Source organism: Eschscholzia californica, unplaced genomic scaffold (assembly GCF_041429995.1).
Source record: "Eschscholzia californica isolate CP2 unplaced genomic scaffold, dmEscCali1.0.p SCAF_2, whole genome shotgun sequence".
In the NCBI taxonomy this organism is placed as follows: Eukaryota; Viridiplantae; Streptophyta; class Magnoliopsida; order Ranunculales; family Papaveraceae; genus Eschscholzia; species Eschscholzia californica.
Genome location: NW_028238309.1, coordinates 54,118,903 through 54,139,216, shown reverse-complemented (window position 1 = coordinate 54,139,216; position 20,314 = coordinate 54,118,903). Strand labels below are relative to the sequence as shown.

The window sequence follows — 20,314 nt, the reverse complement described above, 5'->3', positions numbered from 1 at the left end:
AATTGCATGAGATAAATTTTGGTGATAAACCGCTTCCACCGAGACTCGATCCTAAGACCTCACGGTCTTAAGAGGGATGCCCTACCACTACACCAAAGGAGGGGTGGACTTATTTTTTTTTTTGTTAAAAATCCAAATTTTGCAATTATTTGTAAAGATGTTGCAAGGCGTTGGAAGGTGTTGAGAAGTTGTTGTAAGGTGTCGCAAGACGCTCCAAAGTTGTCGTAAGGCGTTGTAAAACTGTCGCAACGCGTTGCAAGACTTTGCAAAGCTGTCGCCAGACGTTGCAAAGTGGTCACCAGACGTTGTGAAGCTGTCGCAAGGTGTTACAAATTAAAAAATACTCAGGGAATGAAGACTAAAAGAAATTTTTTTTTGTTGAACTAGATATTCATATATTAAATAACAAAGTTATTACAATACTTATTGAATAACATACAAGGGACATTCCTCCATATTTTACTAGCTTCCTTCTTTCTCGCCCATTTCACTAATTTATCTGCGCTGGAGTTGCATTCTCTTTTTGTGTACTCAAATTTCACCGCTTCAAATTCGTGTTTACTATCTCGAATTTTCCATATATGCATCAGGGATTGCCAGTGAAGAGAGTGATATTTATTGTGAAGATGTTTGATGAAATTGATATTGTCGCTTTCTATAATGATATTCTTGTGATGGTTCTCTTTTGCCCATTCATTTCCGAATAAAATCGCCATAGCCTCTCCTTCTTCACTATTTTTGGCTCTGGTAGATTTTGCTTGAGCTGCTATAAATTTAGATTCTGCATTATGAACAATGAAGCTAATTCCAATATTGGATGTTAGGTTAATAAAAGATGCATCAACGTTAATTTTTATGAAATTTTGAGCCGGAGGTTGCCATTTCTCGTTAGTTTTTTGTTTGATTTTCTCTTGTTTTTTCATGATTTTAGGGAAGTTTTCAATCATTCTGATAATTTTATTGAGATCGTTGATTTCGTGTTGAAAGCAATGATCGCATCTCACTTTCCAAAGAATCCATAATATGTGCGCAAAGTGTATGTTCTCTTTGGTATAGCACACGTTATCATCTGCTTCCCAAGAGAATATTCATTCAGAGATAGAAGTGATGTTTTCAGAGATGATATTGTAGTGAAACCATATGTTTTTAGCTAAAGCACAATGTAATAGAGCATGCTCAATAGATTCTGTATTTGTGCAATTAGGACAAGAAATGTTGTTGTCAATGTATTTTCCTATTCTTTCTCTAACAGGCAGAGCTTTGGTACAACTTTTCCATATAAACATTTTTATACACGGTATAGTTTGGTTAGACCAGATGAAGTTCCAGTTCTGATTGCTCGTATTAGTGTTAAGATGGTTGGAGGCTTGGAGCTAAGATGCTGGTACATAGAAGTTACTGTGAATTTGCCCGACTTGGTAAGCTTCCATCTGAGCTTGTCTTTTCCTCCTGTGTTAAGTGGTATTGCTCTTATGAGATTCTGAGTAGTAGCATCAAAATTCTCTATGAGAATATTCATATTCCAGTTGTTGTTTGAGATAAGCTGAGAGACTTTGGTAAGATCGGATTGGTTGTTGTTCGAAATAGTACTAAAAGAAATTGACTAATCTTTTTTAACCAAAACCCAAAATTTTGTGAGAATTTTAGCCAAATTTCCTAATTTTGAGAGCTTTTTACAACGGTAGATTTGCCCAATTGACCTCAATATGGGCATATGGGCGGAGGGTCGGAGCCATTACAGCCTAGGTCGGTCTTAGTAATTTTTTCAGAAGAATAGAAGTAATTTTTTGTTTAATTACTTTGGGGACGGGGAAAGAAAAAGGAGAGTGCCTAACTTCTGAAATTCGTCACCAGTTAATCTCCACTTTCTCTCTCTCGAAGGATTGGATTGATTTGATTCTAACCATATTAAGGAACCGAGCATCCGAGCAACTAGGGTTTTATCCTAAATCTTCACTGTCTCTCTTAAGGATTCGGTTGGTTGATCATACTCAGATTTCTGGTGAGTACTTGATACATGATGTGATTCCAACCACCTTGATGTGTAATTTGTTAAAGTTTCTAAAATTTGAATGTTCTGACTAATAGAGATTATTTATCCTTACTCCTTGGGGTTTAGATGAAATTTGCTTTCCCTTTTAATAAATTCATCAAGCAATTGATGAGTGTCTTTGAGAATTGTAGAGATTGTTTAGGTTGTAGGTTTGTACTCCAACTGTTTGATGAAATCCCCCCTTCAAGAATTGTATAGATTCTTTCTTTCTTATAAGTTTTAAATCTTAGATAAGTTCAAATTTTGTTAATTAGTCTGATTTTTTATTGTAGATTGATGGTTATGATTTTAGAATTGTAATTCTTACTTCAGAATTTATTCTTACCACTAGACAAATTGATAACCCTTAAAAGTAAATTGCTTCTCGGTTTTATTCTTAGCTAGTGCGTTCCTTGGAGTTACTTTTAGTTTCTCATGTTCTTCACTGAATATGATCCCAAACATGGTTCTTTTATTTTGTTACTTGTAAATCAGTTGCAATTTGTCAATTTGACCCAATTTGGGAACCTTAGCTTTTGATACTTTTTATGTTGATTTTGCAGATTTAGTTGCGTAAGCTTACCTGAAATTTTAGTGTTAGCAGACTAATAGCAGAACAATGCTCTCTGGAGTGAAGTTTATACCCCGAGATCAACTTAAAACTGTATGTTCCATTACATTGATTGGGGTTAGACTTTTACCTGTTTTTTCTCTTTATAATGTTGTCTTTTAATTTTTTTCTTATAGGACTTAAATTCCCCTCTAAGAGATAGGAAGGACAAAGAAGAGAGGAAAAAGAAGAAATCAAGTAATAACAGCTCAGATGATGAAGGAACTGAGAAAATAAAAAGAAGTTCAAGGAAGAGTAAGAAATGGTACTCGTCTGATGAGTATTCAGCCTCTTCTTTGTCTGATAGTGAGGATGCTAGTTCTGATTCAGAAGTCAAGACTCGTAGGAAGGGAAAGAAAAAGGCTCACAAGAAGAACAAATCATATGAAACGTCGGGTCAATCGAAGAAAGCTAGAAAAGGAAAAAACAAACGTTATTCATCGGGGAGTTCTTCTAATGGTTCTGAAAATGAAGATGAGGGTCAACAGAAAAGAAAAGAAGCGGGTCTGGAATGGATGCTTAAGCCAGCAAGTAAACAGGAAAGACAGTCTACTCAAACAAATGATCTACCAGATGAACCACAAGTTGACGAGGTAAGCCCTTATTCTGGATAAACTGCGTGAGCGTACATTAGCATTTCAAACCTTGAATTGTACATTAAATTTAGATATGCAAATTTTCATTTGCCTCTACTTGTAGGTATCTTTCCATTATTATGTATCCTTCACTCCGTCCATCGTTAGGCTTATCTTGTTCGGCCTAAACACATTTACACCTATTTTTAGGTGTCTTTCTGTTATTAAGCTTACCTTTTTTTGTAGCTCCAATAGAAATGATTTAATCACAATCGCGATTACTGGTTCTCTTATTCATAATATTAGGACTCGTTAAATTATTGGGACTCGTTAAATTATTAGAATGGCTAAGTTAGAGAGCAACTTTCAAGGACACGTTGCATTAGTTAATATTAACATTTCCACGATCTACAAATGCAGTTTTACATGGAATATATTATTTTTCTAAATTACTTATGTTCAGTTATCTTAGTCATCGATATGGGAATAGGAGAGAAGAGTCGTAGTCTAGTGCTTCGTGTAAAGTAGCAATTATTCCATGTTTTGCAGACATTGAGGTTTGTGGATTATGTTTACAGGATAGTTGGAGCCTCTAGTTTGTTACTTAATATTCCTGATGTACACTTTGGGAACGTCCTTTCAGTATGTTGTCAACACCTCTCAGGCCACCATGTCTTTCGAAGTCTCTGATGTATTACTTAGAATTTGTCTAGATTGACCAATTTATTGCTTGTTAAAGATTAGTAGGTGGTCTTACTGAGTTCCTTTTTTTATACTTCAAATAAATTTATGTTGCTAATATCCTGATTCCTGCATGTATTTTTTTTTGTGATTTTTTAGGTAAAGAAGCCAAATCCTAGAGAGCTGAACCCATATTATAAAGATGATGGTAGCGGTTTTCCCGAAGATGAAGTCCAAACCAAGGTTAACACAAATCAGCTTATGTCTTCTTCGGTAGTCGGAGATGGTGGTGCAAGTTGGCGACTGAAAGCCTTGAAACGTTCTCAGGAACAAGCTGCTCGTGAGGGACGGAAGTTTGAGGAGGTAAATCAATTTAATATTTAAGCAATCTGAGTCTCTTGTCACGGAAAAACAACATTAGCTGGAGATTTGCTTGTAAGAATTACCACTTTTCTGGTCATTTAATAGCTACATCTTTATAGGTTGTTGAAGAACGCTGGGGTTCTCCAGGTCAACTTGCTGTATCTGCAGCATCCCGTGCTGCCCCTGTTCGCGCTCATTTACATGCCATAAGAGATAGAAAGAAGAAGCATGAGAGTGTTTCAGATGATCAATCTAACCACGATATTGTCAATGTAAATAGTAAAAAGAGAGAATACCTAAAAGACGTATCTATTAGACGCCCAGAAATGAGAACACCTAAACATGATTCACTGTCCTGGAGAAAAGGGAAGGGGAATGTTCTGTCGTCCGAGAATGCTCAGCTTATATCTGCTGCAACATCCCACCTAAACAAGTTCGCAAATGATGGGAGCTTCTTGCGAGAAGTTGTTTCTAAGGATAAAGATGGTTACAGTCCTAACAGTTCTTCTCCTGTGGAAACTGTACCGATGACATTAGATTTAGAATCTTCAACAGCTGCCACACCTAAGGAAAAGACTGAACATGTTAAGGAAGAATTGAGCGCGAATCAGTTAGCAGCTAAGGCCATGCAACTAAGAATGAAAGGGAAGCACGATGAGGCAGAAATTCTTATGGTGAGAAAATTATTTTATTCTAGCTATAATTTTTCAGACTCTAGTACATATCTACGACCTCTTGTCCCATCTTCAGGAATTGCTTCTAGTTTATTTAGTTATTTTAATTTTTATGTTCTTATTGCATGGAGTCTAATTGAATCCCATTGCTTTCTCTAGCTTACGGCTCAACCAAGAAGCCATGTGTCAAATATTAATCAGTAGCTCCAAATATAGTAGAATATAAGGCGAGTTAAATAGTATCGGAGAGCTTATGCATATTTGTAGGTAGAACCGTAGAAGCTTTTGTGGGGGCTTACATAAGTCACTCGCTGAATAACCTTCTAGTTATTTTGCAAACCTGAAGTATTTAATTAAACAAAAACAAGGGATTGGAAAATAAACAATAAGTAGATACCAAAAAGTTAGGGTATCGAGAGTATAGCAATAATAAATATGGAAAGTCGGGTGGTATGTTTTAAATCTCTTTTACGTTCTGCTTCCATTCCATTAGGTTAAATTTACTGGGGAACATGTTATTCTCTGTTACTATTGAAAACTAATCACTCTGTTTGGGTCTGATAATGTGTGCTTATAAAGTAATCTTTTGTTGTAGTTTTATGTCTAAATCCCAATCGAAATTTAAAATGTTTGTAATTTGCCAGAAAGAAATAGAGATCATTAAGCAGAAGCAGGACAGTGGTGCAAAAGTTAGCACCTATGAAGCTAGGAGAAGTGCTAGCAGGTTAGCTTTTCTCTGCGCATTATCTCATCTACATAGTTGCTAGAAGTCAAGGTAGTCAGTCTTGGTGGATGTGGTTACAAATGTTATTGCTTTTCTAGTTTCTTCTTTAGCCTCTTGGTTGAATTGTTTAGCATTTGTATGTTTGCATGCAGGCACGTAAGGGATGAGTTATCTCTTCGAGTAAAGGGAAAAGAGGGGGATGCTGATATGAATCTGGCTCGAAATATAATGCAGAATCAGAAGTATAGCATGTCAACGCGGGCGGACGATGAATATGACTATGATGATGGTCCAAGTAGAAAGAGAAACAAGAAGAACACTGTGGTTCCCGAGCAGTCAACCAAGAATTACAGTATTGCAGGTCGCATCTTGACTCAGCAAGAACGCTGCCAGTTTTGTTTTGAGAACCCAACGAGGCCAAGACATCTTGTTGTTTCAATTGCTAATTTTACGTATATGATGCTACCACAATGGCAACCTGTTGTGCAGGGTCATTGCTGTATTTTACCAATGCAGGTAAGCTTCATGAGACCTCCCTTGTTTGCTATTTTCGTTTGACTTCCTTCGTAGATGTTTATGTAGAACCTTGTCCATTTACAGCATGAACCGTCCACGAGAAATGCTGACAACCATGTGTGGGATGAAATTCGCAATTTCAAGAAATGCCTAATTAAGATGTTCGCTCAGCAAGAGAGAGATGTTGTATTTCTTGAAACTGTGATGGGGCTGGCAAAGCAACGGCGACATTGTTTGATCGAGTGCATCCCTTTGCCACGCGAAATTGCTAGGCAGGCACCTTTATATTTTAAGAAGGTTAGTCTTAAATCTACATCATTTCAAATTTTCTTAACTTTTTATACTTCCTTGCATTGATCATTTTTTTAGCATGGAGATCTTTACAGTAAAGTTCTGTTGTGTGGTTTAATATGATTTTAGCTAATGTATATATGTTGGACGGAAATCTTCTGGTGTTCCATTTGAAATGATTAGGTTACTTCTTACCTATTGAACCCATATAACTTCAACTGGAATAATAGCTGAATGGAGGAAGCTGCATGTTTGTGTTGTTTTAGTTAAAAAATGGAAGAGATTGATCTGTTAGAACTTAGAACTAAATCTAGGTTGTTAAATCAGGTGGGAAAACTAATTTCCATCATTCTCTTGTGAATGAAGTTTTCCTCTTGTGTTGGAGGCTTCATTTCTTTTAAAGTTACAGCAACAACTTGGTTTGGTTCCATTTTCAGATCTCCTTATCATATTAAACACCAGGATCCAAAATTTACGAACTTAGTCTCATGTAATGACGACATTGTTACGATATTCCAACTAAAAACTGTCTTTCAACTTTCATTTGAGCATAATTTGTATTTCGTTATCAGATTGTTGGTTATTTTCTTTAGTCACAGCATTTCTACGTTAGTATCACAGAATCTCTGAAAAGGCCGTGTTCTTGGCTCTCTGAGTTTCTAATAGATGGTTATGTTTTGCAGGCCATTGATGAGGCTGAAGACGAATGGAGCCAGCACAATGCGAAGAGGCTAATAGACACAAGCGAAAAGGGCCTACGTGGCTCAATTCCTAAGGACTTCCCGTACTTCCACGTAGAATTTGGTCTAAATAAGGGCTTTGTTCATGTAATAGATGATGAAAGTCAGTTCAAGACCAACCTTGGTCTGAATGTCATCAGAGGGATGCTTCGTTTGCCCGAGGAGGATATGTATAGGCGAAGACAAAAGCATGAGACAACAGAAACTCAAAAGCAAGCTGTGTCTGTCTTCGCCAAAGAATGGGAGCCTTTTGATTGGACAAAGGAGCTTCCTTGAGCCTGTCTTTTTCTTCTTTTCATGTGTACTGTTTAAAGAATTTGGGCGACCCTTTGCCGTCGACGTCAGAAGAAATGTATGTTTGGGGGATAAATCTGAATCTTTCCTTATGAAATTTTATACCCCAAAAACTTTTCTTGCTTTCCGAAACATCGACCTATCGATTTACTCTTAAATTTACAACTGACTCATTTTGATTCAAAGTTAATTTCAAAATGTGTTTATTCTGACTCTGTTTAAGTTATAGTCTCAGATAAACTGTGCCCACTCATATATGTCTAGTATTTAAAATATTATAATAACAATTATTGTATTCGTGATCAAAACAAATAAACGAGTGAGAAACAATTCAAGATCTAGACGAGTGAGAAACAAATAAACGAACCAACACCCTCTAACAATGATGGATTCCATCAAAGACTAACCCCTACTCTTACCTGAACTGGAGCAGGACGGACTGATAAAGATGGCAGACTCATCTCTCAAAAGATGAGTCTTCACATCAAAGGATTCAAAAGTGAAACCCTAGCTTCGTCACTTTAAAGGGGCAAGGGCAGTATGTTTTATTCTTTGGTTAAGGTCTATATGATTTACAAGGTTCTGGTCTGGTCTATACGAGGTACAAGGTTCTGTCTTCATCCGAGGATGCAGGTAAGGAATATACTATTGAACTTCGTTAAATAGGATGATTTTTTATTTATTCTTATCTATCTCCGATTGTGAACATGATCGTGATTTCACAATCAAAGTTCAAAATGTCCCTAATTGAGAATAGTGTTATGAAAGAGGTATATGCCTAGCTATGACATACGGAATACTCACATGGAAGCATACCAGAGCCATCCCGTTTCTAAATAATACAACACTTGATGATGGGCCAAAACTCTCTTGCCGTGATACCAGTATAGTAGTGGTAGTACTTTGTCAAGTTACAACCACTCCTAACTTCGATTTTTGGCCTTTTTCAATCATACTCAGATCTTCTTGCTTGCCAAAACTCCGACCCCCAAACCCGACAAACTATAGACCTATTAGTCGTCTCCTGTACTCAACCTATAAAATCATAACAAAAAATTTAACTGATAGGCTTGGCTCCTTCATTTCCCCATTCCAAACAGCTTTTGTCCCTAATCGTCATATTACTGACAATATTATCATTTGTCAAGAGATCATTAACTCTTACAGGAATCTCAAAGGTGCCAAAGGCTTCTTCGGACTTAAACTTGACATGTCCAAGACATTAGATCGCATTGAATGGTCTTTTCTATTTGATATCATGAAGAAATTGAGTTTCGCGAATCACTGGATCAAAATGATCTAGACTTGCATCTCCACGTCGTCTATGGCCGTACTTATCAATGGTAAACCATGTCTTACTGTCTACCATAGCAGAGGTATACGACAAGATAACCCACTACCCCCCCGCCCCCTTTCACTATCGCCACGGAAGGCGTGAGCAGACTCCTTGATTCTAACCAGGGTGACATATCGTGTCAATTTTCCCTCCCGACATGATGATCTAGTCATCAAACATTTGCTCTTGGCGGATGATTATATCTCTTCGACAAGAATTCTCTTTATAATATTCACAATCTTTAGCAAATTTTAGAGATCTTCTGTAGATCCTCTGGACAAATGATCAATTACACCAAGTCCAATATTTTCTTCTCCAAGAACCCTCATCCAAAATTTAAAAGGATGATTATACATGGTCTCAAATTCAAACAAGTCTCCCTTTCTTAGAAATACCTTGGGGCACAACTATTTATTGGTGCTCGCAAAATGAAGGTGCTCCACTATATCCTCGATCAAATCCAGGGTAAACTCTCAAAATGGCTGAACAACTTTCTCTTTCAAGCTGCCTTCACGGTGGTAATTTTAGTGATCGCAACTGTCGTTCCGCAATACCAGATTTAACGTTTTGCCTTACCTAAAGGCATCTGGAACAACATAGCAACTACCCAAGATCCTTTCTGGTGGGGGAAATCTAAAGGTATATGTGCCAAGGCGTGGTCGTATATCTGCCTCCCTAAGAAAAATGGAGGCATGGGCATAAAAAACCTATACATAGATAATCAGGCTTTTCTAACTAAGTTGGCTTGACGCCTTTAGGCTGAACCCAATTCCATCTAGGTGAAGTTTCTTAAAGACAACTACTTTTACAGATCCTCATACCCAAAATCAATGAGACAGGCTCTTTACCAGATCTGAAAATCTATCCGCAAACAAATAGGTAATATTGCAACTCTTACCATCTCAGAGGTTCACACTGACAATAATATCAACATTTGGACTGACTACTAGAGACCTAATAAACATCTAATATTAAAGCCAGAACAAGCGAAGCAAAAGCAATCTTATCCGGAGTCCGTTGGGCGGCTAAAAGAAATACCAATTTATATGCATTGAGAGTGACAACATCAATAATATTCATTATGTCAACGACAAAAAGAAAATCTTTCAATGTTAGACATCTTTTTAAGTTAAGCAAATTGAAAAGCTCGTCCTTACATTCAACAGTATTAGATTTGTTCACACTTACAGAGCCATCAGTCTTCACACCAGACAAACTAGCTAAATGGACAAGAAGCACAATCACAATCATGAGAAGATTTAAGATGAAATTTTAATAGAAAAGGGCCAAACGAGACAAATTTGGTGAACAGTTTCTTATTCCAACAGAAAGAGAGAAAATGGAAGTCCTCCTCAAAAGACCAGTTGTAGTTTCTTCCTTTAATCGTTCTCTCACTTCCATTCTCACAAGTTATTATCATTCTCCTTCAGCTAAAGCAATTCCTACCCAATTTCAAAGTTTCGTAATAGATCAATGTAATAAGCCTGGGAATTTTAAGAATCTTGATGATGCTCTTGTTTACTTTGATAAATTGGTTTCCATCAAACCTATTCCTTCTACCTCTACCTTTAATCAACTACTGAATTCAGTTTCCAAAACTACTAGATCCTACTCGGATGTGTTTACCCTCTATAAAAAGATGATTTTGGTTGGAATCCAAATTGATTTGTTCACATTTAATATTTTGATTAACTGTTGCTGTCAATTAGGGCAATTAAACTATGCATTCTGTGTTATGGGAAAATGTTTGAAGAGTGGGTATGAGCCTGATCTGATCGCTTATAATGCACTTATTAAAGGGTTGTGTCTGCAGAAAAAGATTGGTGATGCCCTTGAAGTGTTTGATAAAATGACTGACTCTGGGATTCAACCAGATATTGTTACGTGTGGAACACTTATAACTGGCCTATGTAGAGTTGGTGAAGTGGGTCTTGCTATTGAATTCCAAACCAAGATGGTAAAGATATGGAATTTATCTCCTACTGTTGTTACATACAGTGTGATAATAGATGCTCTTTGCAAATCAACCCAACTCAGCGAGGCAGTTAAACTTTTTGATGAGATGTCTAGTCGAGGAATTAAAGCGGATGTGGTGTCTTATAATTCTCTAATCAATGGTCTTTGCAAATGCGGACAGTTAGGTGAAGCAGTTAGTCTCTTTGACCAGATGTATAGTCAAGGAATTAAAGCGAATGTAGTGACTTACAGTTCTCTAATCAATGGTCTTTGCAAATGTGGACAGTTAACTGAAGCAGTTAGTCTCTTCGAAGAATTGTCTAATCGAGGAATTATAGCGAATGTGGTGACTTATAATTCTCTAATCCATGGTCTTTGCCAATCTGGACAGTTAAGTGAAGCAGTTAGTCTCTTCGAAGAATTGTCTAGTCGAGGAATTATAGCGAATGTGGTAACTTATAATTCTCTAATCCATGGTCTTTGCCAATGTGGGCACTTAAGTGAAGCAGTTAGTCTATTTGAAGAAATGTCTAGTCGAGGGATTATAGCAAATGTGGTAACTTATAATTCACTAATCTGTGGTCTTTGCCAATGTGGACAGTTAAGTGAAGCAGTTAGTCTCTTTGAAGAAATGTCCAGTCGAGGAATTATCCCGGATGTGGTGACTTATAATTCACTAATCCATGGTCTTCACCAATGTGGACAGTTAAGTGAAGCAGTTAGTCTCTTGGAAGAAATGTCTAGTCGAGGAATTATAGCGGATGTGGTGACTTATAATTCACTAATCCATGGTCTTTGCCAATGTGGACAGTTAGTTGAAGCAGTTTGTCTCTTTGAAGAAATGTCTAATCAAGGAATTATGGCGAATGTGGTGACTTATAGTTCTCTAATCCATGGTCTTTGCCAATGTGGAGAGTGGAAGAAAACAAGAATATATTTCGATCAAATGGTGGAACATGGCATTTTACCCGACGTAGTGACGTTCAATATCTTAGTAGATTCCATCTGCAAGGAAGGGATGATGAAAGATGCTTGGGAGTTGTTTAACTTAATGGCTAAATTGGGAGTAGAACCTAATTTAGTTACATACAACGCGATGATTTACGGGTTGTGTTTGACAGGTCAACTGGAGGAGGCAGTGAAATTGTTCGACTCAATGGTAGATAAAGGATTGGAGCCCGATGAGATCACGTACAGTACTTTGATAGATGGACATTGTAAAAGTTGCAGGTTGGATGAAGCTATGCAACTTTTAGAGAAAATGAAACAGAAGGGATGTAAACCCGATGAATACACATACACTATACTTATCGCTGGTCATGGCAAGGGTGGAAGATTTGGAACTGCAAAAGAGTTGTTTATTGAGATGCAAACATGCGGGCTAACTCCAGATCTAGTTACAATTGGGTCATTGCTTAATGGCCTCTGTAAGAATAGAGAGTTAGACACGGCAATAGAAATCTTGCAGGTAATGGAGGGTAGTGGCTCTAAAGTTAGTATTGAAATGTATAATACACTAATTGATGGGTTGGTCAAGGCTGAAAGATATGAAGATGCAGAAAAATTATTTGATAAAATCTCAAACAATGGATTAGTGCCTGACATTGTAACATATAGTACAATGGTTAATTGCCATTGCAAGAACGGGATGTTGTGCGAGGCTTACAATTTGATCAGTGAAATGGAAGGGAAGGGTTGCTTACCAAATCGCATCACTTATAATACTATCATTCTGTGTTTGCTTAAAAAGCGTAAGGTTGATGAGGCAATGCAATTGCTTCTTAAGATGCGTGAAAGAGAACTTTCTCCTAACGATGCCGTTATTTTATTGCTTGTAAATTTGCTTTCTGTGGAGCAGCTCAAAAACCTAAAATTGTCCGCTACTCCAAGAATTGATGGGGTCAAGGAATGATTGTAAGTTTGAGGTCCTCTATATACTTTTGAAGTGAAACTTATTGTATTGCTTATAGACTAGTATCTGGTTTTCTTGTTCTTATAAAGTTGAAGTTAATATACCAATTAGTCTGGACTGTTTAGCTACGGGAACACTGACATCAAATATCTGAATGTAAACATGCCAGCACCAAGCTAGCAGCGTGGACTGAAGATGGTTACGATCCAACAAATTCAATCATCAATGCTGCCCCATTGGCTATGGACAAAGACAATAGAGGCCAAATTGCTAAGCAATTAACGAATGTTCTTATATAGTTATATCATTTTGTAATACTTCCAGCTTATGTTCATGATTACGGTTTTGCAACTATAGGTTTATTAATCAGAACACAAGGCTTAAGGAATCAACCTCATTCCAAGCAAATGAATCGGTGCAGGTTGTTCAATTGAAATAATGTGTCAAGAGGTTCTCCCAAAACCTATTTCCTGATGTTGTCCAAACACTTCATGTCTAAATCCATCTGCAACTTCATGTGTCATTTCATCACATACTATCGAATTGATCTTCATATTTCTCATACAATGCAAGATGTATGAAAACAATAAGAAGGCATTTGCTAAAAAAAACGGAAAAAGAAAACACTGTAACTAGATTAATATCGATTTCCTTAATCAGTAGTTCTTCAAGGATAAAACATCACCATTATGTTATTAACATTCATGTAAAGTTACTCAATTACACTTTCCCATCATTCCTTGGTTTGGGAAAAAACTCTAGGTTTTTAAGTTGATCCACCGATAGAATCTTTATTAACAAACAAATTATAGAATCATTGGGTACAAATTTTCTTTTCCGCATTTCATAAAGAAGTCGCATTGCCTTATCAACCTCTTGTTGTTGAAGAAAGCAATGAATAATTGTATTGTAAGTGATGCTATTTGGCAAGCAACCATTATCGTCCATGTCGGTCATCAATTTTTTAGCCTCTAGCGACATCCCCTTCTTGCAAAGGCCATCTATCATTATGGTGTACGTTACCATGTTAGGCGTTAATCCTTCACTCGAGATTTCGTGAAATAACTTACTTGCATCTTCCAATCTTCCAGCCTTGTAATACCCATCAATGAGGATATTACAGATATAAAGATCAACTTCAAGACCACTAACCTCCATGAACCGAAGTAGTTCAATCGCCTCGTCAACATGTTGGTTCTTGCATAGCCCATTCAACAATGAGCTATATGTAACTACTAACTAGGCCAGGAGTCTGGCCGCTAGACTGCATCTCAATAAACAACTCTTGTGCAGTTCTCTACAAGCTAACTTAATTCTGTGAGTTTTAGTTGCTGAACTGTGTTTTAGGACCTTTAGGTTAACTTGATAAACCAGATGTCTTTTTCGGGTTACTTGATTAACTATGAGATATGGATTCTTGAAAATTTTGCTTAATTAGTTGTGTTTTTGAGTTATTGAACACTACTGCTTCATCAGACAAAGTTAGTTAATTTGGATCATTAGATCATTCTGTGAATTGTGGGTTCCTTGAGATTTACTAGTCAACTATGTTTGTTATTATACTAGTGTTCTTTATAAAGAAGAAAAAAGAAAGAGCTACCGAACATTGATTTTTGGATTACTTATCCATGATTGCCTTTTGTTTCTTCGGAGTTTTGCTTAATTGGTTTTTTTGCGGAAGTTCTGTATCCTTTTCGCTTTCTCTACGTTTTGTGTCAGAAAGGAGCTCAAAATTTTCTTGTTTATAAAGAACTTCCAAATAGCTGTGGCGATCTTGCATTGAAGGAACAAGTGATCTATGCTTTCCTCGTCTTCCTTGCAGAGGGTAAATCTGTTGGGGAGACAGAAACCTCTTCTCTTGAGAGCATCCACTGTTGGAACTTTCATTAGTAACAGAGATCACAGAAAGGAGCCAACTCTAGGGGGTATTGCCTTGTGCCGGGTGACACTAGATGAGTCAGGGTCCAAAACTTGATTATCCTGATCTAATCTTTTGTAACAATTGGAGACTGAGAGGGCTTCCTTCTCCTCTGGAGTCCACACCTTTACGTCAGGAGAGTCTGAAATTCTTAGATCTTGGAGAGTCTCGAGACGAGTTACATACTGTTGCACTTCCCAATCATTTAGGTTCCTTGTGAGATTTATCTCCCAAGTTTGAATATCAGTGTTGTAGGCGTTGGAAACCAACATGTCTTTATTAAGTTAAAAATTGGAATAAATTGATCTGTTAGAACTAAATCAAGTTATGTCTGTTTTCCACTATTTTCCACCATTCTCTTAAGCATAATTTGTATTTTGTTGGTTGTTTTCTTTAGTTAAAGCATATCTACGTTATTATGACAGAAAATCTCTGTACTTGTTGTGCTTGGAGTTGGCCCAAGAAAGCCATGTTCTTGGTTTGTTGAGTTTCTAAAAGATGGTAATGTTTTGCAGGCTATAGATGAAGCTGAAGACAAATGGAGGCAGCACAATGCAAAGAAGCTAATAGAGACAACCGAAAAGGGTTTAATTGGCTCAATTCCTAAGGATTTCCCGTACTTCCATGTAGAATTTGGTCTAAACAAGGGATTTGTTCATGTAATAGAGTAATAGACGATGAAAGTCAGTTCATGGCCAACCTTGTTCTAATGTCATGAGAGGGATGCTTCTTTTGCCCGAGGAAGATGTGTATAGGCAAAGACATAAGCATGAGACAATGGAAACTCAAAAGCAAGTTGTGTCTATTTTTGCCAAAACTTCGGAGCCTTTTGATCGGACAAAGGAGCTTCCTTGAGCCAGTTCTTTTCTTCTTTTCATGTGTACTGATGCAGTTTCTCTCAGATACTTAGAGTTTCAAATTAGTTATTTAATGAATTCCAAAGACCCTTGGCCAACGACATTAGAAGAAGGGTGTTTGGAGGCAAAATCTGATATTTTTCCTTTTAAAATTTCGTATCCCAGAAACTTTTCTTGTTTCCCCAAAACATCGACCTATTGATTAATTTTAAATTTAGATCTGACTGATTATGATTCAATGTTAATTTCAAAATATACTTTTTTCTGACCCGTTTAAATTAGTCTCAGATCAACTTTTGAATCCACTTGAGTATGTCCATTATGTTGAATATTTTAAAAATGATTATTGTATTCTTGATCAAAACAAATATATTGTGGCTGAGTCTGATTATGGCTAGTCGCATTGAGACAGGTTGGATATAGACGAGTGAGAAACTAAACTAACAAACCAACACCATCTAAGAATGAAGGATTTCATAAAAAACTAACTTAGAGAAAGGTGAATTTAAATTTAGTCAAAAGTAGAAAAATACTAGCAGAGTGGTCTAAATCCTGGGAAACAAGAAAAAGACGACCCTATACAAAAATGTGGTAGCAGTTAGCTCCTACTGTCAACATTGTAACATATAATACAATGGTTAGTTGCCATTGCAAGAACTGGAAGGTTGTCAGAGGCTTACAAATTGATTAGTGAAATGGAAGGGAAGGGTTGCTTACCTGATTGCATCACTTATAATACCATCATTATGTGTTTACTTAAAAAGTGCAAGGTTGGTGAGGCAATGCAATTGCTTCTGAAGATGCGTGAAAGGGAATTTTCCCCTAGTGATACCGTTATATCCTTTCTTGTAAATTTGCTTTCTGTGGAGCAGCTCAAAAACCTAAAATTGTCCGCTACTCCAAGAATTAACGGGGTCAAGGAATGAGTGTAAGTTGAGGTCCTCTGTATACTTTTTAAGTGAAACTTATTGTATTGCTCATAAATGAGTATCTGGTTTTCTTGTTCTTGTGAAGTTAAGTTAATGTACCAATTAGTCTGGATTGAAGATGCTTACTATCCACCAAATTCAATCATCAATGCTACCTCATTGGTTATGCACAAAGACAATAGAGGCCAAATTGCTCGTCCTAAGCAATTAACGGCTGTCCTTATATCATTTTGGCATTTTGTAATACTTCCGGCTTATGTTTGTTGTTATGGTTTTGCATCTATCATTATGGTGTACGTTACCATGTTAGGCATTAATCCTTTACTCGAGATTTCGTTAAATAGCTTATTTGCATCCTCCAATCTTCCAGCCTTGCAATACCCATCAATGAGGATATTATAGATATAAATATCAGCTTCAAGACCACTAACCTCCATGAACCGAAGTAGTTCTATCGCCTCGTCAAGATGTTGGTTCTTGCATAGCCCATTCAACAATGAGCTATATGTAACTAGGTCAGGAGTCTGGCCGCAAGATTTTATCTCAAGAAACAACTCTTGTGCAGTTCTCAATCTTCTGTTCTTGCCTAGTCCAGCAATTAGTATATTGTACGGGACTTCGTTGGGTTTCAACCCCTTCTATCTCATATTTCTAAAGAGTTAAATGGCTTCATCTAACTTGCTGCTCTTGCAGTAACCATTAATCAAACTACTGTAACTGTAAACATTATGCTTGATTCCCTTATCTTCCATTAAACCAAACAGCTTTACGGCTTCTTCTAGTTGACATGTTAAGCAAAACCCATAAATCATCACATTATAAGTTACGATATTAGGTTTTATACTCAATTTAGTCATCATTTCGAATAACTTGAAAGCTTCTTTCATCATCCCTTCTTTGCAGATTGAATCTATTAATATACTAAATGTAAATACATCGGGTGAAATCTCTTGTTCCACCATCTGATCGAAATATCTTCTAGTTTTCTTCCACTGACCACATTAGCATAGGCCATGTATCAAAGTATTATAATTGATCACATTAGTCATGCCCCGACTAGACATCTGGTCAAACAATCTAACCGCTTCATTTAACTGATCCGCATCTCAAAATCCACGAATTAGAGAAGTACAAGTGACGATATCAGCCGTAATGCCTCGAGTAGACATCTCTTTAAAGAGTTCAACTGCTTCACCCAACCGGCCTGAGGTTCAAAGAGTATCTACGATCACGCTATAAGAGACAACGTTAGGAGCGCAGTTCCATCTTTTCACCATATTCTTTTGAAACTCAAGAGCAAGTCCTACTTCACCAATTTTACAAAGACCTGTTATAAGAGTTCCACATGACACTGTGTTCGGCTGAATCCCGTAGCCAGCCATTTTGTCGAACATTTGAATGGCCGTATCAATCATTTCTAGATTACAGAGTCCCTTGATCAAAGTAGTGAAAGTGATTACATCAGGATTATAACCTCTCTTGAAAATTTCTCCAAACAAACAGAACCCATAATCAACATGACCCAATTGACAACAACAATTAATCAGGATGTTGAATGTATGGGTACTTGGTTAGATACCCATCAAACTCATCTTCTTGTACAACGTCAACACATTCAAGTAGCATCTAATCTTAACAATTGAACTCAGTAGAGCATCGAATCTTTAGATCGATGGAGTTGGTTTCACTGTAACCAATTTATGGAAGTAATCCGGAGCATCATCAAGCTTTTTAACATTCCTAGATTGGGGTGTACTAGAATGGTAACTTCTCACAGTCTGTTCTGATTTTAGAATCAAAGGAGAAGGAAAACAGAGTGGAAGAGGAAGATGACATGATAATAAGAAGGAAAAGTTATGGTAAAATGATGGGATCAAAATTACTGTTTTCAAGAGGTTCATGAGCAACCAATGCTTACCCAACTCTCCTTTCAACAATTAAATCAAGGGTCTAAGTAAGATCAAGACTCAAGTTTTAGACAAAGAAATGAAGCGAAAAAGGTATAAACTTCACCCAACCCAGAACGCATTATTATATATGTATCCTATGTTAAGTTTGTGGCCATCCAACTCAAAACCAATTGGCAATGAGTGGAGAGGACCTATTCTTTATATTCTTGGTTGCTACTTACCCATTCTCCCATGTGGGACTATTCTCACACGCCCCCTCACGTGTGGCGTTCTTTGAGCCTAACACGTGTGTTTTTTTTCTTTACGGGTGACGTGGAGCACGTGTGGCTTTTAAGCCTATCACGTGTGGGCCTAGCTCTGATACCATGTTAAGTTTGTGGCCATCCAACTCAAAACCAATTGGCAATGAGTGGAGAGGACCTATTCTTTATATTCTTGGTTGCTAGTTACCCATTCTCCCATGTGGGACTATTCTCACATCCTAAAACTCAAATTTACAGCAACCTAAGCAAGTAAAACTGTCCGTACATGTTGCAAAACAGTTGGAAGCTGTTACAAAGCAGTTGCAAAGTTTGTCAAAACTGTGCAAAATATTGCAAATTGGAAAAGTAATTATAGAGCTCAAAATCAAAAAATATTGACTGATTTTTTCACCAAAACAAAAGATCTATATAGAATTTTAACCAAATTTTCCTATAGGCCTGTAAACGGTAGATTATCGAATCGGATATAAGCATATCCGTATCTGAATCAGATAATATTAACGGATATCGGGTAATATTCGATATCCGAAACTTTAACAAAAATTTAAATTTTTAACCGTTAGATCTATATAATAAATCTCAACCCTACATTTTATATGTTATTATTATGAATAAATTTAAATTTTTATTATTATTTTAGGCCACTGTTTTGGGGAAAACATTAAAGTTTCCGGGGAAGACGGTGGAAAACAAAAAAAAATTAAACCAAACACTCCTTTAATGTCGCCGGAAAAAGTCGCCGGCCGGATGTTGCCGGCGACTTCACCATCTTCTCTTCTCTTTCTCTCATCTCTCTCTTCTCCCTCTCTTCTCTCTTTCTTCTCTTTCTCTCCGGCGAAGGGGAGGAGCCCCTTCGCCGGAGCTCGTCTGGTTTGAACAACCAGACGAGATCTGGTTTGTTCTTCAAACCAGACTCGTCTGGAAACCAGACCTCCGGCGAAGGGGCTCCTCCCCTTCGCCGGAGATGGAGAGGAGAAAAAAAAAACTTTGTCGCCGGAGATGATGGAGTCGTCAGAGATGGTGGAGTCGCCGGAGAAAAGAAGAAGAAGCTAAAAAGGATTTGGTTGTTCGGGGGAAATAAAAAAAAAAAAAAAATTTTGTTTCCACCCAAAACTTCACACCCCGGAAACTATATTGCTTTCCCCAAAGCGTTGGCCTTATTTTATAGTACTACTTACTAGATAAGGATATTTATCGGATCGAATATTAGTTTACTTGTATCCGATATCCGGTAAGTAGATTTCCGATAAGGAATATCCGAATCTGTATCCGAAGGTCTCCCTTCGCCGGAGTAGTGTTAGAGAGAGAGAGGATGAGAGAAAAAACGTTGCAGAGGCCGGCCGGCGACCTCTGCAACGTTTCTTTCGGGATTTATATTGCAGTTCACATAAGTTAGAGATGTCATATATTGTGTTCTGCAACGTTCACAATAAACTTGCTGATGTACATGGACTTTGTGAAGGTTGTCTCTTTTCATTGGCCACAGAGAAGAAGTCGAACTCCGAAACTTTCAGACTTTTAGTTGGTAAATTGGGTACCGATCTTATTCAGGATACAAATATGCTTCATTCTTCTGTGGAGAAACATTGTACTTGTTGTGTTGAGCAATTCAGGTACAAGTTGGACACAAATAGATTGTTCCGCTCCGTTTCAATTGAGCCCGAGATTACTGGACTGGAAGATCCTTTAATGGGTTCGGTGGAACGTACCCATTTTCAAAGTGGCTTGACGAA

The 20,314-nt window shown here is 37.3% G+C and overlaps 3 protein-coding genes and 1 pseudogene across 9 annotated transcripts; 2 read left to right on the top strand and 2 right to left on the bottom strand.

Annotated features, from left to right (window-relative positions):
• Positions 1–1,214: 1,214 nt before the first annotated feature.
• Positions 1,215–15,744, top strand: LOC147559080 (uncharacterized). 5 transcript variants are annotated; one of them, XM_086660857.1, is made up of 10 exons: positions 1,635–2,002; positions 2,596–2,696; positions 2,780–3,235; positions 4,058–4,261; positions 4,381–4,935; positions 5,580–5,659; positions 5,812–6,175; positions 6,260–6,472; positions 7,150–7,486; positions 15,483–15,744. In XM_086660857.1, the coding sequence occupies exons 2-9, from the start codon at positions 2,652–2,654 to the stop codon at positions 7,480–7,482; spliced, it is 2,250 nt and encodes a 749-aa protein (XP_086516983.1). In that variant the 5' UTR covers positions 1,635–2,002; positions 2,596–2,651; the 3' UTR covers positions 7,483–7,486; positions 15,483–15,744. The 5 variants fall into 5 exon arrangements, with proteins under 5 accessions (XP_086516980.1, XP_086516983.1, XP_086516984.1 ...); XM_086660859.1 differs by lacking the exon at positions 15,483–15,744 and having other exon boundaries at positions 1,744–1,853; positions 1,914–2,002; positions 2,637–2,696; positions 7,150–7,709; XM_086660856.1 differs by lacking the exon at positions 15,483–15,744 and having other exon boundaries at positions 1,744–1,853; positions 1,914–2,002; positions 7,150–7,709.
• On the top strand, positions 9,793–15,744 carry LOC147559079 (uncharacterized). 3 transcript variants are annotated; one of them, XR_015234485.1, is made up of 4 exons: positions 9,793–12,706; positions 12,874–13,154; positions 15,138–15,216; positions 15,289–15,744. XR_015234485.1 is itself a non-coding variant. In XM_086660851.1 (2 exons), the coding sequence occupies exon 1, from the start codon at positions 10,176–10,178 to the stop codon at positions 12,702–12,704; it is 2,529 nt and encodes an 842-aa protein (XP_086516977.1). In that variant the 5' UTR covers positions 9,909–10,175; the 3' UTR covers positions 12,705–12,706; positions 15,138–15,744. The 3 variants fall into 3 exon arrangements, 1 of the variants encoding a protein (XP_086516977.1); XR_015234486.1 differs by lacking the exon at positions 12,874–13,154 and having other exon boundaries at positions 9,992–12,706; XM_086660851.1 differs by lacking the exon at positions 12,874–13,154 and having other exon boundaries at positions 9,909–12,706; positions 15,138–15,744.
• An 879-nt stretch (positions 15,745–16,623) lies between these two features.
• Positions 16,624–17,370, bottom strand: LOC147559078 (uncharacterized). Its single transcript, XM_086660861.1, is given in 1 exon segment — positions 16,624–17,370. A coding segment is annotated over 1 exon segment (696 nt). The 3' UTR covers positions 16,624–16,674.
• Positions 17,371–17,409: 39 nt separating this feature from the next.
• Positions 17,410–18,309, bottom strand: LOC147559077 (uncharacterized; annotated as a pseudogene).
• Positions 18,310–20,314: the final 2,005 nt, after the last annotated feature.

Coding starts and splice junctions, on each gene's coding strand:
- LOC147559079 (XM_086660851.1), top strand. CDS start 10,176: ATGGAAGTCCTCCTCAAAAGACCAGTTGTAGTTTCTTCCTTTAATCGT.
- LOC147559080 (XM_086660857.1), top strand. CDS start 2,652: ATGCTCTCTGGAGTGAAGTTTATACCCCGAGATCAACTTAAAACT. Junction 3,236..4,057: donor ATGAACCACAAGTTGACGAG/GTAAGCCCTTAT, acceptor GTGATTTTTTAG/GTAAAGAAGCCAAATCCTAG. Junction 5,660..5,811: donor GCTAGGAGAAGTGCTAGCAG/GTTAGCTTTTCT, acceptor GTTTGCATGCAG/GCACGTAAGGGATGAGTTAT.